Here is a 19,428-nt window from a genome sequence, read left to right on the forward strand (position 1 = left end):
ACTGTCTTTAAAGTCAAGGTGTGGCAAAGGTGGTTATGAATCACTTTTACTTGAACACACATCATATTTTGCACAGCTGCTCTTATTATCTTAAAGTAAAAAGTATCTGAATATATATGAATATATGAAGATTAAACATGCTATTGAATTCTTTAGTACATAATTTGTAGAACAAAAGTGTTGATGTAAAACAAGTATAATTTGAAGTGATTGGCGTCAGAACATAAATTGCCTGCCAGTCATACTTCTGTGATATGCTGCATATTTGATTGTGGGTGTTTCATTTGGTGTTTGATGTCTATGGTTGCCGACACTCAAAAGAGAATTGTGAGAACTGGAGAACTAGGTCATCTTAGATCATTTTAAGCTACAAAATGAAAAATTGATTCTTGTAGATAAATTTAAAGTAAAGGCTGAAGTGAAGCTGAAGCTATGCATAGCTGAAGCTGGTGCTTTGTCATTGCATGTTAATACTTCAGCTCAAAATTATTTGAGTCCATCCATTCAGCCATCCACCCATTTATCCTCTTCTGCCTATCTGAGGCCAAGTTGCGGGGGCAGCAGCCTTTAAGCAGAGATGCCCAGACTTCCCTCTCCCTAGAAACCTCCTCTATCTCTTCCTGGGGAATACAGAGGTCTTTCCAGGCTTCCAGGCCAGTTAAAAGAGCAAAGGAAACTCATTTTAGTTATTTGTTTCTGGGACCTCATAATTTTGCTCATGACCCAGAGCTCATGACTATAGGTGAGAGCAGGAACGTATATTGACTGGTAAATCGAGAGCTTTGCATTTCAATCTGCAAAAAGCAGGGATGAAATCCTGTGGTTGCCAAACCAGACTACCCCTGGCATCTGGCTGTGCCTAGAAATACTGTCTATGAAAAAAATAAACAGAACACAAGTCTGACTTGCTGCTGGCAATGCAAACCAAACTCCTTCTCCTGTTTAATTTCATGAGGGCCCCCAGACCCTGTACTCCTGGAGCAACCCCACAGAATGCCACGAGGGACACAGGCGAAAACCTTCTCTAAGTTGACAAAGCACGTTTGGAGTGGTTGGGTGAACTCCCACAGACCCTCGAGCACCCTAGTGAGGTTACAGAGCGGGTCCAGTGTTTGAGACCAAGACGCATTGTCCTTCCTGAATCCGAGTCTCCTTATTTGAAAAGAAGTACCACCACCATGGTCTGCCAGTGGTATTGTCCTTGACTGCCACGCAATGCTGCAAAGGCGTGTAAGGCAAGACAGACCCACACCATCCAGAGACTTAAGTTACTCTGGCCGAACCCTCCCATGGCTGCCACCCAGTCCACATTGCACAGACCTTATGCTCCTTTCTGCGGGTGGTGTGCCTACATGAAGGCAGGATGAGCTGGGGGGCCTCTCACCGTGGGCAACCTCAGAGTAGAAGAGGGTCCAACCTCTCTCAAGGAGTTGGGTTCCAGAGCCCAAACTTTGCGTTGAGGTGAGCCTGACTGTAGCTGACTGTAGTTCACCAGGTGCTCATCTGCATGCCTCAACCCCAGGCCTGGTTACGCCAATTCAGGCGTCAAAGTTGTCCTTGATCTAACTCTATTCATAAAAGGGTTTGTGAACTGCTCTTGTTCTTTGCCTTGGGAGACCCTACAAGGGGATTGAAGCCCTCTGCATCGTAGCTCTTTGGGCACAAAAACCCCTCCACCCCTCCGCAGTTCGAGAAGGGGAGTTGAATCCATCACTGATAAAACTTCAAGTCTTGTCCTAGTGTAGAAATCTAATTTCTCTGTAGCTGTAGCCCTCTCAATCTCTCAAGTTTCAGTGAGTTTGAGCTCTTAGCAATCTGTGGCTGCATAACCTCTACTCTCTCTGCATGGGTCCCACAACTGTGGCTGAATATGTGAGGAGAAGATGGAAGTAGCCTGTGGGGTCTTCCATCAGCAATTCTGACCAACTGGGGCAGAATCGCAGCATGGGTGCAGATATAACTTTCGGCTCTGCAGGCTCTTACGTTGGCTTTGTTATTGTTCAGGGGTACTCCCTGCATTAACACAGCTGATCAGAGAGTTTGCCACAGGCATAGAATATCTAAGAAATGTTTGCTGCTGGAGTGTTCATACACATCATGAAGCATGTATGTGTAATAACCACTTCATATTTTACTATGAAAAGAAGCTTTCAGCTGGTTTCAGAAATATGTAGCTTGGGGCATATAAGTATCTTGATGCACTGGCACTGTAAATACTGTTTGAAATGTGCATTGACTTAAAGAAAGAACTCTTTAAATATAAGCCAGTCACAAACTGGACCAAATGTTTTTTTTCATTCAGGAGTCATGCACAGTGTTAGACCACTGTAATTGTAACAATCAGTTGAAGAGGAAAAATGTTTAGAGGAATTTGAATGTGCAGTCAGTGTCCATATTAGTGTGCACGGCCCATATTCTTCTGGCCATCAGCCATATATAACAAATGATTATCTTGCTTTATGTACAGTGGCAAGAAAAAGTATGTGTAAGTGAACCTTTTTCTGCATTAATTTGTCATAAAACGTTACCTGATCTTCATCTAAGTCAAGAGTATTAACAAATATGATGTTCCTAAAATAATAACACATAAAATCTTATCTTTATCTCATCTCTTTATCGAGAACAACCATAAAAATCTCATAGTTCCAGTGGAAAAAGTATGTGAACCCAGAAAAAAGCTAACTGGAGTCACGTGCTAGCATGCCTGGAGTCTTGTTAAGCAAATTACTTTGTAGGTGTGGACTAGAGCTACTTTGACTGACAAAAAACACTTCAACTTTTTGAGTTTGCTCCACACAAGAAGAATGTGCTTATGTAAGCCAGTCTACGTAAGGTAAAACATTGAAGAAGCAGGGTGTCTATGGCAGGGCACCACGAAAAGAAACACTGCTGCACACTTGAAGTTTACCAAAGAGAACACTGACACGCTACAGCAGTATTGGTAAAATGTTTTGTGGACTGATGAAACTAAGATTGAACTATTTGGAAAGAACACACAGCACTACATCTGGTGTAAAAAGGTCACTGCATATCATCATTAAAACAATCGTAAAGTATGGTGGAGGAAACATCATGATTTGGGCCTGCTTTGCTGCATCACGGCCTGGCCAGCTTGCAGTGATTGGGGGGAAAATGAATTACCAAGTGTGTATCTTCTGGATAATGTGAGAATGTCTGTACATCAGCTGAAACTTTGTAGAAGCTGAGTGATGCTACAGGACAATGACCCAAAACACCAGAGAAATTCCACAACACAATGGCTTCAGAAAAACAAACTAACCCTAACCCTAACCCTAAACCTTTTGGAGTGGCCAAGTCAGAGCCCAGACCTCAACCCAATAGAGATGCTATGGAAGGACTTACAGAGAGCCACACACATGAGACGTCCAAGGAATATGTTCTGCTGTTAAAGCAGATGTGCAGGTCTGATCCACAGGTACGGGAAGTGCCTAGTCGACTTTATTGCTGTAAAGGGGGGCTTAACCCAGTCATTAATTCCAAGGGTTCACATACTTTTTCCACTAGCACATCCATCCATTCCACAAGATATGAAAGATAAGACATTTTGCAATATTATTTTAGGCACATCATATTTGTTAATAATCAACTCTACTTAATGCAGAAAACCACAAAGATAAAAAAAACCAAATACTTTTTTTTGCCACTGTAGTTCTGCCAGCAGAATGTCCTTATTCTGCAGATCTCTTTTAATCTTTCTTGGATCTCATAAGTTGTCATGAGCAGCAGTATTACATTGTTTCTCAAGGAAATGTACTATAAAGGGGTCTAATGCTTTGCAGGACCTAAAGAGACAATTATTTGTATTCTTTGGGTGTTTTTATGTTAAATTGGAGTTCTGACAAATATGCTGAGCTCCTAGCAGTATATATTTTCTTTACCAGTTGTGATTGCAGAAAGTTTGGAAATAGCCTAGCACATATATTTAAGTACTAATAAGCTAAATCAATAAAGGAAGTAGCCAAGTCATCAAATCTTTTCATCTCCAGTCTTTCGTGTGTCACTTTTTCAAAGCAAGACAGCTGCTGCCATCTTTCAGAGTTGGCGGTAGATGCTCCTACTTTCATAGTCCAATAAAGCAGAGTATAAAATCACAGATGCCTGCTACAGACGGCCCTGCAGGTTGTCAGTGCACTGTAAGCATGTCCACCGATTTTGTGCAGAATTTATTGTGCGGTGGTGCATTGTGTTCTCCTTTTTAACGTCTGCACACATAAGGAACTCATCACGGCTCATACAGGGCACAGTGATTGAAGCAGCAGAGGGATTCCTGGAATTGCTTTTTCTCGGTGAAGGCTAATTTTGAGCCCATAGTAAGAGAGAGGGAGATAGAGGACCAGTGATCAGTGGAGAGACAGAGTGGTATGATGGAAAGGCCATCGCTGGCCTGTTTGTATGACTCAGTGGAAAATTTGCCTGAGTGAGTGCAGCTGCGCTGAAGCTACAGAGGTGTTTCCTGCGGCGAGCTTGAGCCCCTTCATCAACCCTCACCTTCCTCACAATGGGCCAATAGTTTAATTAGCTTTCTAACAGCGAGTCTTGGCAGCTTTCCCTTTCTATGCCTCCTCCCCCCCCTCCTCCCCATGGCTTCTCATCACATCTACTTCCCCCTAGTGGTTGGCTGAGGTCCAACAGATAGTGCCACTCCCCATGATCTTTTTTTACTCACTAACACTTGCTGTAGCATCACTATTTTAAGATATTCAAGATTTATTTTGAATTTTCATGCACATTTTGTGATATTAATACCACATTAAAATCAAGCAGTTGATTTTATTTAACAGACAAGTCTGTTTTCACTAGCATGAGGCTCTTAAGTATTTTCCTTGGTCATGCAATTTCCCCAGGTGTGAACTGGATTCATACTTTGTGGGTAACACACAGTATGTGACACTGCATGGACAGAATGGAAATGTAAATTTGTTCAAAATTGTATTTTCCACCCAGAGCGCACAGAGTCTGTCTTCAAAGTGCTGTGACTAAGGCATGGCTAATCATTTTAAACAAGGCTCTTTGTTCCTGCCGTCTACACTTGGCCTAACATGGCTAAAACATGGTCTTGTCCTCATCTTGTCACAGCCAGCTCTCTGCACCCCAATCCTCTTCTCTCTTTCTTTGAGTTAAAATCTCACTGATTAGCCCCCTGGCGACCAGTAGAAATACATGTGCGTGCTTCTTCATTATATTTAAAAATACACAGTGTGACCCAAAAGCTGCCCAGACTTTAATATAATGCTAGTGTTTCACATCTTGTGTATCTGGAACTGATTATAAAAAAAATACTTTTTACATTATCAACAGAAGCCAATGCTGGATTTACTGAAGTCAGGATTCAACATGTGACCCCTCTTTTTGTCTAGTCTTTATGTGTGGATCTCGGAGTAACAGCTCTGGTCACATCAGACGGCCAAATACTAAACGAGCAACAGTTAAAAGCCACATATGCAAGCAGTGGCATTTAACAGAACCTCTTTTATACTTCAGGTCAGTTTAATCACTTCCTTGTTGAAATAAGAATTGAGGTAGGTGGGTGTTTATATGCCGTGACATTTGGGACAGTTAGGACCTAAGTTTATTTGGTGTATCTGTGGCCATCTCTCCTCAGATTGAGCGTGAAAGCCCGTGCCCATGTGTGATGGCTTGGTGTCTGTTCCCATTTCTCTACACGTCCATCCTTGTTTGAGTGACTGCTTGTCTGTAGTGTCTCTTTGCAGCAGCAGCAGCAGCAGCATATATCTCACATATAGACAAATGCCTACAGACAAAAGCAGAAGCACACATGCTTGTGCTTGGCTATACACACACTGGACGAGCTACTTGGCTCTAGCTGCAGCGAGACTGATGCAAAACACCATGCGACTGGGCAGGTGGCAGCTGCACCAGGAAGTAGGCCCACGGCAGTCCAAAGAACCATGTGCTCATAAGAGCTGCCTGGATGTGAGAAGATGATCAGGTGGGCCTGGATGGCTGGCTGGGCGGTAGCCCAGAGGGGGTGGCAGAGCAGGTGGAGGCTGGAGAGAGAGAGAGAGAAGAGAAACATGTCTTTTTAGCTGAGTTTGGCGTTTTTTTAGTGTGAGGCATTTGATCTCTATTTTTCCACAATTCATTTTCAGTGCTGCATGTTGACATTTGTGTTCAGAAGTTGATCCATAGGATAGTGCACAGAGCCATCCAGAACGTCAGTTGTGTGTTAAGTTAAGTGAAGCACCGAAAGTGCCACAAAGTTAGTTCGACTTTGTGGAAACCAGCAAGTCGAGATTCCGGCTCATACTCATTTTGCATAATCAGTGACAGGTGTAGTGTCATTTTTGTTCTATACAATGAAATAGCTATGTAGCAATGTGGCATGCATTGTTTGTAGAAAGCAGTGTACATGCCATGGGCACTACTTTTCATTTTGTTGTGGGGAGTATGTCATAAATAAAATTCTAAATATAGTGCATTGTACAATACATAAAAAGTGATTTGTAGCTACAACCAAGGTCTTTTTTGTTAATTTGTGCTTTCATTGTAAGATGTGACAGAGAAGATGAAGCAGATTGTTTCCATGATTCTACATCTTACACCTATCTGCTTAGTATTATTAAGATGTGAAACCTAGACTTTCTCTTTAGATACCCTAGAAGAGCACCTGCTTCAGAGGTTGTTTCAGTGCAGTCTCGTTCTGCTAGCGAGATGGAACCTATCCCTGGACAAATACTGGACACATTTAGCTTATTTTAAAAATGACTTCTTAGCCATAGCAGCACAGGTGGCACTACCTTTCCTCACAGATAATCCTCTAAAATGTCAGGCCTAAGTGGGAGGATGCTCCTTGTCTGGTTAGCTGTAAAGTCAACAAACATATTTAAATACTATTCATCCTGTGACAAGCCAATGCTATTGTGCAGTCTAATTAATTAGCTGCATATTTTTGACTCAGCAAACAGCACTTTATTTGACGTTTGACATTTGCTGTCATGCAGATTTCTTGCCTTCATTATGTGATAGATTTACACGGACTGTTGCTTTGTCAGTTAGCATTAGACTAGTTTAACTGTGGGTTAGAACGAGTCCTATTAAAACTTTCACACGTTGTGCAGGCACCTGTACGCCAGGTCTAATGTGATTTGTCTATTAAAGGCCCTGAAAATCTATTTTCTCAATAAGCTCTGACAGTATTTAAACAATTTTGTTTATTTCACTCAAGAAATTATGTAGACATGAATATTTAATGCTATAGAGAAAGTGTTATGGACAATTAAAAACCTGACTGGTTTGTTTGTGAATGCTTCATAATTTTCAGTGTTTACATAATTTTTGCATTACATGCAAATCACCTCTGAACACAGCTTGTAGGAGTTTTTTCATCAAGCGACAGCAGCACATTCCCCAAACTAAAACTATGTGTATCAACTATGTGTGCATGTAGCCTTTTCATTTTAGAAATCTTCATTTTAGTAAACTGCAAATTCTTCTGACCAAATTGTAAAGGTACAATATGTTTCCCAGAGATGTTATTAAAATGAAAGGTGGCACAATTCATTATGTGGGATGTGCAAAGTTGTGCCAGGTTCACAGAGTGCACAGCTTTTTTCTATTTGCCTTTGTTTGATTTCTGTGGCATTTCAGAAAGGCACTTGAAGACTTGGCTTTTACAAAACATTAGAGTACTTTTAACATCCATAGCAGAATAGCATTTTACCCTTTAAAAAGGGTAAAATTATATGCCCTTTGTCCCTTTCTCATTAATGCCAAATGTAGAAGGAAGACGATAGGGAAAGAGCACACGCGTCTTCTGCTACACGCGCAACAGGATCTGTTGGGTTATGATGGCGAGAGAGAGAGAGAACGAGACAGAGAATCTCACTCCCCTCCCCTCTTTGTGATCCTATATGTGGTTTAGTGAACTTGAAAGGCTGCAGGTCGTGGAGACAGCAATTGGCTGCCTTTGTGTTAGTGGAATTGACGGGCAGCAGAGCGGTGAAGCTGCTATGGGGTGTGTGGTTTAGCCAACTTGATAGACACCAGTTTTTTTTTTCCCCCCAGTGAGTTGGGACGCTACAGGCAGTTTGATTAGGATGCACAGTGAAATGGATTTGGATCAGCTGGTCAGGAGCGTGCAGCTGCCTAAGTTCAGCTAAGTTAAGAAATTCAGACTTGGTTTTATGTGTCTTTGTTTTTATGTCTGTGTGGGAGGAATGATCATGGACATTGAATCCAGAGTTTGTGCTCATGACCTTTAAACAAACCTTTAGATCATCGCTTCGCTCATATTATGTTGATTCACATTGTAGGTTTGGTAGAAGTCACACGAGGATCCATCTCTGAACCACAAGTGGGCTTCTTACTGTTGTGGCTGAGCCAGCAAATGACTTAAATATTTACTTCAGCTGTTTGGGTTTTACAACAAAATACAGGAAGCGTAAACAGGTGGAAATTTTCAACTGAGCAGAGTTCCTCTGCCTTTAGTCATCCACATGTACCACTGCTGTTCTAAAACATAGTGTACCTAGTGTGTATTTACAAGTAAGTGCATGTTTTCTTAGACACATTATAATATTCTCTAAAGCACATTTGACATTACATCATAATATGGAGAATGTAATAGTAATATGATTCATTACACTAGGATGGATTATGATTCACGATTAGGTCATAACAACAAAAAACATTATTTCAGAATAGTGTGTCAGCGTCTCATGTTTAATGAGCACTAAAACTATCATATGAGATCCCGTTTTTCAGAGGAAATATTTCGTTCAGATGGAAAATCAGCTGACTGTAAATGCTCTTTAAATAAAAAAATATAAATTATTTTTTTGTATAAGCTGGTATTTTTGCATGAAAAAAAAAACAGATTATCAAATAATATTTACATTGACTAATTTGGTGATGGTGATGTTGAGGACCTCCTTCACTGCATGGTTCAGACACACTTTAAACTTACATGGAAACATGTAAGCCACCAGACATGAGAGTTTTTCTCCTGCTAATAAACGGATTTAATGTATAGAGCCTATAGATTTGAGCTTTTCTGATGTGGTCTAGAAAAAAAAGCACTTACCATCTGCAAAGGTGAGGAGACATGTGAAGTGGAGATGGAAGTTATGCAGGCAGATGATTCCTGTCTTTCCTTAGAAAAAGCACCCACATTTTAGAAAAAAAAAAAAGAGTATGATCATTAAATCTCCCTATCAGCTGTGTTAGTTTTTCCGCCACCCCCTACCCAAAACCCACAGGAACTGGGAAGTGGAGTAATTGTTGTTTTCTTTATTTTTCAGACAAGGAGAAACAGGAAACAACAAGCTGAAATTGCTTTTGTCTTAGTGTTCTTGTATTTCCTTTGTGCTGAATAGCACAGAAAGAGATGATATTGGACGACTAATATTTCTGACTGTTATTCTATTGAGTCGTGGGACACTTTTATCATAAACCCACCACGAGGATGAAATATTGTACTAGTCTTTGAAAGTGAAAGCAAAATTAATTTCAAGATGAATTGAAGCCGACTGGTATCGTAGGATTCAGCGTGAATGTGGTTGTAGAAACCCTTTGTGCCATTGTTCAACCTCAAAAGATGAAAAGAAATGTTCTTGATCTTGTGTAACATCATTAGAATTTAGGGATGGAGGGTAGTAAGAAGTGATGCCACTTCAATGTTGGTTGGAGCTGTGTGGAGTCCGGCTAGTATTGGTGGATGTGTTTGATTTATTCCAATAAAAAAAACATGTTCATTGTTTTTTAAAGGACGTGACATCAGACAAATCAGAGGACTCTTCATAAATTAAAGTAAAGGGAAAGCTTTGAAGAAAATATTAATAATACAGCAATGTATGATCCAAGTTTAGCCCCGCTCCCCATCCCAATAATTTTAATACAGTCCCTTATTTTCTTCTCCTCCACATCCAGAAGCTCTGTTATAGCATATTTCAGTGTTGTCAGGCCTGGAGCTCAGCACCTCTACTGTACGTGTTCACCATCTCCAACCCTTTCTTCTCTCAATCTGTTTCCTGGCGCTCTCGGTGTGACCGGGCCCATCCAGCCACCAGGGTTGAGTTATTAATGCCCGGGGAGGCAGAGAGATGATTTCATTGCGTATTCAGGTGTGGGGATGGATGGCTTTAAGAAGCAGCCAGGGGAGTGCTGGGGAGGAGAGTCTCTGTAGAGAATAAATATACCTGTCTCCTGCTGATGCATCGGGCCACACTCACTGCAATGCAAATCAAGCACTCTCCTCCTTCTAACTGCCTCCAGTATTACTCACCCATTCCCACCTGGATCCCCACCAGCTAGACACTCAGTCACCCCAGACTTAGATGGGGCTTTCTGTATGGAGTGGAAGAGCTCTCAGGTACAGCTACCCCAGAGTGGTTTGCTTCCCATTTCCTGGTGATGCTATGACAAGCATTCATACCTCATTTCCCAGGTGACTTTACAGGTTCTGGTGCTCATTACCGCCTCCTGACTTCCAGATAATTAAGGGCAGAGGCTGGAGTTGACATTAAACCAAAGGTTGTGAATGGCTTCTTAGAATGCACACACACACACACACCATCTTTACTGTTTCTGTTACATACAAAAGACTGAGTTTTATCAGACATTAAGAAAGGTTTTATTGGGGTTGCATGAACATGACTGATTAAAGAAATTCCAAGCAAACAGGACAAGCTGTTTTTATGTTGTATTGTGTTAAAGAAATGGAAATGGTATAAAATAGCCAGCCTATCTTCGTCCAAATGTAACAAATACACCTACTGTTTCCTATGAGGCTCAATAATTAAAACATTATATCTAATTTACCTATTATGTACAATAACATATTTTAACACAGCAATGCAGACTGTGACCGGACCTGGTACTGTACGTCAAAACATATCAATATCTTACATCTTATGAGTTATTCTATTTCAGATGATTCATACTGTTCAAAGTTGCTCCCAAAAAAATAAACAAAAAAGAACAACAAACATCACAGAAAATATCACATTCTTGGTTGTAACTTCTAGAATTTGTAAGAAAACACACGCCTGGGGCAGGTGTAATGTGTAGTATGTCATAGCATGAAGTGCCTTAGAGCTACAGCCTGTGAAGATCTACAGGAAAACCAAAGAGAATAAACTCTTGGTTGAAAATAGCCAGAAACTTCATCTAAAGGCTCAAACCTTTAAACATCAGCTCTAACTTTGATTGCTCCATTTAGACTAAATGACAGCACTTTACTGCTCACGCTGCTTCATTTGAAGGTAGCACGAGGTGCTCTGCTGACGATCGACTTGTGACGTGCAGACTGTGAACATAGAGCGGTCATGGTGCTGATTGTGTCGAGCTGTTGTGGACATTGTGGTTGAGTTTGCAGGAACAACTAAAAGCTGAACAGGAGTCCTGCAACATAGCAAGAATTAAGAATATAATATATTATTCTCCCATACAGCTTTTTTTCTGCCACTGCTAGTGCCTGATATGATAATTTGGTAGTTGAACCCGTGCTACTAATTTACTGTGGTACAAGCACTGCTCTGTGTTGCTGGACTCTGCTGCTGTTGTATTCTGCTCGCTCACCGTGCTAAATCTTTTAATGGTCAGTGAAAGGATTAACTGCAGTGTTTCAGATCAAAGAACTCCTTTCAGTATTTAATAACAGATCATTATTTTTCTTCAAAATATTAGCTGAAAGATTGTGTACATTTTGAGGTTCCACTTTCATAGCAGCTTGATTTCGGGGGTCTTGTCTGCACTTTTGATTTTAATAACCAAAAAGACTTACATGCTGGTGATACTTTAAGGTAGTGCTCAGCCACTTCTTTTGATTTCATCCTCAACCTGTTTCGCTACATTCGATTTATTCAAAAAGAAAGGAGCACCTTATTTAAGCTTAGGCCAGTGTCCTTACGCTCAAAACATATGCAAATAAAAGGGATAAGCAAGAGAGGCGCTGACAATTTTAACTGTGCATAGCTGCCACTCTAATTAGATGGCAAGGAAGAGGATTATACCAGTGAACAGAGGACGAGATACCAAATCTAATATGAAGGCCTACATATGTGACTTTAACAACTGATATGAGCAGCGAGAGACTCTCAGCCTTGATTAACTGCACACATAAAACTAGGGAACATTTTTACGTATCCCCGCGAATGTGGCAGCAAATTGGAGTGTCTGGTAAACAAGTTGCCACCTTCTTTTATGTCCTTATGAAATCAAAGAGGAGCTTCGGCATCCAACCTCTGTGACTCATCACTTCCACAGTGTAAATCTGTGGAAGTTATTTTATCTTGCAATGAAGTCTAAGTATGAAGAGGTTGTGTGCTTGTTTCTGGAGTGATGCATTTTATGCTCTCCATGCAAATTCATATTAAAGTGAGATTTGTGTTAAATAAAGTGACAAAAGTCCTGTTCGCTTGTGCCTGATCTGACCCTCCCAGGACATCACATGGCATGCTGGTTAGCAGAACAGACAAAATGTTGAAGCCTTAATTTGATAATATGATTTTATGGTTGTGTTTCTCCAAGAATAAAGTATAAATGACATTAAGTAAGTATATTTCCACAAAAATAAACTAATTACCTACAAAGCTATATATCTCAGCAGCAGCATGAGCAACAGAACAAACTGTGAAACATGTCTTAACCTCAGCTGCACAATCTTGGTCGTGTCTTGACTTTGCTCTGGTCATCGCACTAAATTATGCTGTAATTACTCAGGAAAAAAATGGCTGCTGACATCCCTCCCACCCATTGTTCCTCTGGAAGGAGCTGAGGAGGAAATGTGTGCTTGTCATGATAGATGAGCTGGATCTCTCCCTCTGTGCATTCTGAGGCGACGACATTCCCGGGCAGCGCTGGCTTCCTTCTTCAGCTTGATGAGACTTTTGTTGGGAGGAGTCTGCAGGCTTCATTTACTGAAGCAGCAGGGAATAATATAGTGCCAGCGTTTGGATGTGTCAGGTCCCATATCTCTGGCTGTTCTATTAGAAATAGACCCCAGTGCAGGACAATTAACCCTTGGCCTCAGCAGCAGATCTGTGCAGTAACAGCCCAGCCCGGGACAATAAATCAAACCTAGAGGGAAAAATGTACACTCCATCCCCTGCTGGTATCACCCAATGAACCGTGCTTACATGACGGTAGATGTGCTCCGTTGTTATCGTATCATCACTGAAGGTGATGTAATAAGTTGGCTGTAGGCAAGGGCACCCTGAATGTGTATTTGTGCTGCAGTGAAGGCGCCATCTGGAGATAGTTCAGAACCTTGGACTAATTGTAACCTTTTAATCCAAAGAGCAAGAGAACTCATCTTCTTTGGTATTAAAGATTAGGGCTGGTGTGAACCTTGATACTGTTCTTCGGTGCTAATTGAAATGTGCCTGTAGCATCCAGCAAAGAAAATGGCACTAAAAGTTAGGTTTCTACTCCCGGATAGGGGGGCTTTGCTGTGCAGGAGGCAGACGTTAAATTTCTGTTAATGAAAACATGGCAGATGACAGAAAATGAGCGAACAGACAACGGGTATGATTTGCAGCAAATGTGCCCAATCAGGCTCAAACAGGTGATGTTGTGGTTCATGGTCAATCAATCATATGGTACCAAAACAATGTAACTGTATTTGTCTTATACCATGCAAAATCAGTCCAACAGTCACAATAACCTGTTAATGACTGGAAACGGTGTCTGTCTCATACATTAATAGTAAAGATGAGAATAATAATTCTTCACCAAAGTGAGACCGGCTGCGTTTTCATCTGCAGCCTGTCATATTGAGACCATTTGTTCAATGGCAGATTAGAGAAAAGAATGAGCAGCAATAAAACTGTAGACAGGGGTCACCTTCAGGACCGACTCACGGTTATTCCTGTCATTAGCATGTCGCGTCTCGTGCTGTCCTGCTCCAATTATTCCTGACACAGACTCTGGTCGTACGACTGGGCTATTTAAACTGCCCACTGTTAGACTGTAATTCTCACACCGATGGACTAATGTGAAATATGGCAACAGATGCAGAGAGCAACGACTGAACCACATTATTCAGGACCCAAGGGCCATTAAAGCCATAGCTATTAAATATAATTTGAAAAAATTAGCTTTTTGGCGCATTGAATAGCAGGTTGTGAGGTATTATGATAATCACTACATTCCCCAGGGTGCCTGCTTTCCCCAAATGTTATTACTATTTGTATATGCCTTTGTGAATGGGCTTTGGGATATGTAGTCATGTTTGTGAATGTTTTATGGGAGGGGTAATTTTCCTCAGATGTAGAGGCAATTATTGATTTTGCCAGCGTTTGTGTTCCATTGTGCAAGTCTGAAGTAATTATACCTTATAGCTTGATTTGCTTTTGGTTTGAAAGAATTTGTGCACATGTTAACACATTTCCTCTAGTACAGTCTTTTGACACATACATCCCTACATACAGTATGATGCAGCACAAAAGACTTCAAACCAGGCTGATGTTCAAGTGCTGTTAATACACAGCTATTGTTGACACTATTAAAAATCATAGACCTGTAGAACAGTGTTGTAGACCTGTGCAATGTGCTGATATTGTTTGCAATGCTGTGTTTATGCTGGAGATTTATTAATCTGCTACTAGTCAGTAGCTTTGGTGCACATTTCATTGTGGTTTTGTGATAGAATATTTTTTTTGGTTCCAAGGTACATCAAAAGTGGAAGGAAGACATCATCCTTTTTTCATTATTTCAGTTTCCTAGTTTAGTAAATAGAAAATAAAATAAAGTGACAAAGCCGTGTGAGTTATCTGTCATCTTCAAAGTGTGAAATCAGAAATGTTGTGTCTGTCAGTGATGAGCCTTCATTTATTTTTCTCTTTTTTTCCAGCTGCTGGCTGCACATTCGAAGAGGATTCAGACCCCAATCTGTGTGACTTCGCTCAGGGGGAGGAGGATGACTTTGACTGGCTGCTTTTTCGGACATACAGTTCACCCTATGCCTCCTCTGACCTCCTGCGAGGTGAGTGGTCATATCCCCCCTACAATTCTAAATCTCAACAGCTTTTACGAGCTGCAACCTTTTTTTGTTCTGTTGTATGAAATGAATGCAGATCTTTGGATGGACAGATCTGACCAAGAGCTTGACTTGCCTTAAATCTTAGACTGAAACACAACAAGTAAGAGTTAATGTGGCTGAAAACTAACAAGCTTTTTTGATACACATCAGCAGTTGGTGTGGGATTGTTTCTTTATGAATTGACCTCGACTTCGGGGAAATAAATTGACTTCTGTTTGATTGAATGTGGCAGACCTATCAAAAAGTGTGACTGTGTGCAAATCAGCCTTTATAGAAGTCCAGTGTCCATGCCCCAGCTTTAATGAAGCACCCACCCCAGTTTTGTCTGCTTCCTGCTGAGCCCAAGGATAATTTTATGTTAACCAGCCTCACAGGACTAATGGAAACCAGCATTTTCCTGCCATTATCGTCTCTACTGGTGGTTGCCAGAGGGAGATGGCATGCATAGTTTATAAGGCACTCCTCCATCTCTGCATTAACAAATACCTACAGGGATCTGACAAAGAGGAGAGTGCTGTTTCAGCTTCTCGGCAGAAATATCAGTGGCAGCAGCAGGCTTTCTGCTGAAATACTGTGGAAATGTCCTTATGATTAAGGAGCCGCATCCCCCGAGTACAACCATAACCAGAATCAATCAATCTGTGATATGGTAATGGGAATTCCGACCAATCCATGACAAAAACATGCCTTTAGTTGTTCAAGGCGCATGAGAGGGAGCAGGAGAAGCTGTTCAGCAGCAGCAATTTTATTCAAAAGCTTAAAAGAAAGATTGTAGATTTGTAGACAGTTAATGTGGTCAATTTACTGTAAAGATAGCTAAACTAAGAAGAACAGTTGTAAAGATGAAAGGATTGAATCAGATGCTTTAGATTGTTTAAAAAGAAGTAAGGCTAGGCTTCAGGGAGTACTCCATCCTTTATAAATGGTCAAATATGTCCTGCAGGGACGTTAATGCAGTTATTTTTATAATGTTAATTCTGTAATGTGGTTTAGATTTACAGCACGAAAATTCCTTCTTGTCCTCAGGCTTCTGTCCAAATAGAAATTTAAACTTGATGAATCCCAAATTTAACCCTAAATTCTTAAACAGCACCTCAGTCACCCCCCCATATTATCTGCATTTGAGTGAAGAGCTGCCTGCAGCCACCAGCCAACTCACGGCAGGCGATGGGATAATTAATACTTTTCCCTTTGGGTTTAATTAAAACTTACTGCCATGGCATTTGCAGTGATCCAAAGCCTTCAGTGGAACGGACTAACACAGGTGGAATGGAGCAGGTACTGTAATCTGCGCATGACAAGACGGCATCAGAGGCTTCGAGCATCAACTCTCAATCGATCAGTTCTGAGAACGCAAATTCAGTTTAATTTGTGTAATTGTATAGAGACAGAGTTGTCCCTTTGTTATGTACTGTACATCTCGACATTTTAATAATATTATTTAAGGTGGATAAACCTTAGTGCAGATATTAAGTCTGGGAAGGTTTTTCTTTTCTTTTTCTTCTCTCTGACTTAATCTTCCTGTGTTGACTCCTAACTATGTATCACACTGGGCAGCCAAGGTAGGGGTATAACAAGAGTTTATGAGATAAGGCTATTTACATTGGTGCGGTATTAACTTGGTGAGAAATTGGTGTCGAGGGAAGATTAGTAAACACAGCTGAGATAGCAGCAGCAGCAGCAGCAGCAGCAGCTTGTGGCTCCCAGGAGAAATTAGAAGATACCATTCCCATGAAAGAGAAAATAGTGGTAAAAAAAAAGAAGATAGAATTCAGTGAGATCTTAATAAGAATGGCACATTTTTATCACATTGTCCTTAATTTTGATTTAGATCAGAGATGTCTGGTGGCTGTTTGAATGAATGAGTCAGCCTTGCAGAATGGTGACCTTGTAAAGAAGAATGTGTTCGCAAACAATGATTAATTTGCTTGAAAAGCTGAGGGTCTGCTGCCATATCCATTATAGTGCATCAGGGTCACCTAAAGGAAAATACATTAGGTATGGTATGGTTAACAGTTAGAAATGGATTTTGCTTTCATTGTTAGGTGATGTAGTTTCAAACGGGTGTGAGAAAGTTAGAAAGGTGAGAGAGCTGCTGTACAGATGTTTCCATTGTTACTACAAAGTCTGTCTCCACGATTGGTTGCCACATCTTGACAAATCCATTGATATCGTCATGCAGGGCTTGCATTGCTTTTTCCAAGGGTAGTAGGGCAGTCATCCACTTGAGGACAGTTAAAGATACAGTAAAACGGCGTTTATTTTCTAACAGCAGCAGGAAATCTCTTAATTGACGATGGGCTCCTATAATGGCTTCTACTGCTAATAACTAAAAACAACATGACAGTTTTGGTGGATTTGTCCTTTAAGTTTCATAAGTTTGCGTAAGTTTTCATATCCAATTCTCTGTTCTGCAAGGTGTTCATTCCTGCCACTGACAACACAAATCTCACTCATCTGTCTATGTCAGGAGCCTTGAGTTGAGTCATAGAGAAATTGTGTGAAAACAGTACTGAAATAAAAAGTGTTGAAGTATGCTACAGCTGTTTCCCCTTACTGTGTGCTATGTCCTAATCTTCCAAATACCTTTCACTCACTGTCTTTTTTTTTTTTTTGTAAATGTCTGGCCTGCTGTCCAGTGTTATGTTTGGAAGTTGAACATTTTACTATTCATCCAAGCAGCTTTCATCAGTCTGAGTCCGGTCCCCGTGTGCTTGACTTGAATAGAACAGTTGAACTGGGTTTGTAAGTATGGCCTCTCTCACTCCACTCTCTTACCACCATCCTCTCTCTCTAAAATGTGGACACCATTGTACTCAAATGAAGGCACACAGGCGATTCCAGTCCTGATGTCTTGCTTCTCCTGTGCTGTGGATGTGTGTGATTGTACTGTTTTCCAAAAATCCTTTTTGAGCTGTCAGTTCTGTCGAGTCTCAGAGTTCTGTTGTCCTGGTAGATTGGGACGCTGACTTGTTAAAAGGCCACGTAGGTAGACTGCTGTAGACTGCACAGTCCAGGAAAGACAGCTGGTTGTCTTTGGTGTCTTTCCTGATAAACTTGGCGTTGGTTTCCAGTTACGTGGTCTATATTTCCTGGATCTTTATGTTGTCCGTGAAAAGGGGTGGAGTGCTTTTTTTCTCCCCTTCTTCTGTGTATATGTTGAGGTGACACTGGAAAACACACAACACAGCACAGGTCTCTGTCTGTAAAAGTCACCTCTGAAAACAGGTCTGCAGCACAAAATAATCCAGCTCCTCCTGTTCTGTATTTGTACATCACATTGCAGCAAGCTACAAAGTCACCTGATAGATTTTTTTATTAACTACTAGAAAAATCAAATCAAATACCCCCACAAACATTGTGATTAGACTGTAATGTTGAACGGACCGCAGGTCTAAGGCAGGGTAAGACTTACATGAAGCATGACTTTAAGTGTTGTCCTGGGGTCACAGCCTGGTCAGCTGGTATAGCAGCAGGTTCTGTGTACTAACCCCAATAGAGCTAATTCATAAAATAAAACGTATAGAAAATCCATCTGTATCACCAGTATCCTCTACCAGTCAGCTATGGAGGACGATGTCATATCTTCTGGCCTTTACTATGTGTCAACTTCTGACCCCTCAGCTACAAACGGCAGACCAGCTGCACATTAGTGTACGTGTGTGTGTCATTGACAGTGACCTAAGATTCATGTGTGTCTGTGAAAGGGTGAGGTAGAGCGAGGCGACAGATACATCTGCTGCAGGAGAGGTGTTGTTATCAGCGCTGACCAGCCATCCGCATTGGTTTAATACTCTATTACACCCTACACCACCTCCACCTTTTTGGCACATACTGCATATATACAGTAAATGTTATGGCATTCAAAAGGTCTCCGTTTATAAAATTCAGTAAATGTTTCTCCTATCACTGGGCATTTTCAGTCCCATACTTTATAGTGTGTAATTATGCAGCTTGAACCTTTTAATGCTAGTCCGTAAGGGAAGACTCACCTTCTGCATAAGCTTACCTAGTTTTATAATTGATCAAATATTTTATTTATTGATAACAGTTGTTGAGTAGTTAACTTGCAGACATAATGTTAATTAGCTACAGCTTAGTACATTTACCAGCTGTCCTTTAAACCACTGAATGAGCGACAGGCACCAGTTGAACATTACTCTTTTTACAGCTATTAAGACACTATTAATTCACCTACTCCCACGTGTGGTGTGGCATGAAGTGGCACAATAACGATAGTAACTTTTGTTTTTATAGTAAAATGATTCACCATTTGACTCTGTGGCACGACTCTAACATTGTGTTGTCGCTGATGACCTGTTTCAAAAGCCTGCAAGGAAAAGAAAAAAACCTCTCTCAATTGTTGAAATAGTTTTTTCTTGTAGTAAAAAAAATGATGAAGTGTG

General features: G+C 40.9%; 1 protein-coding gene across 3 annotated transcripts in view; it reads left to right on the forward strand.

Annotated features, from left to right (window-relative positions):
- The window catches only part of ptprub (protein tyrosine phosphatase receptor type Ub), a 136,796-nt gene that overhangs the window by 26,025 nt on the left and 91,343 nt on the right, over nt 1-19,428 (forward strand). For all 3 annotated transcript variants that reach the window (XM_026370759.1, XM_026370760.1, XM_026370761.1), the window contains exon 2: nt 14,834-14,965. In XM_026370759.1, coding sequence (XP_026226544.1) covers nt 14,834-14,965 — 132 coding nt within the window. The remainder of the gene's footprint in view (nt 1-14,833; nt 14,966-19,428) is intronic.

The sequence above is a fragment of the Anabas testudineus genome, chromosome 16, assembly GCF_900324465.2.
Source record: "Anabas testudineus chromosome 16, fAnaTes1.2, whole genome shotgun sequence".
In the NCBI taxonomy this organism is placed as follows: Eukaryota; Metazoa; Chordata; class Actinopteri; order Anabantiformes; family Anabantidae; genus Anabas; species Anabas testudineus.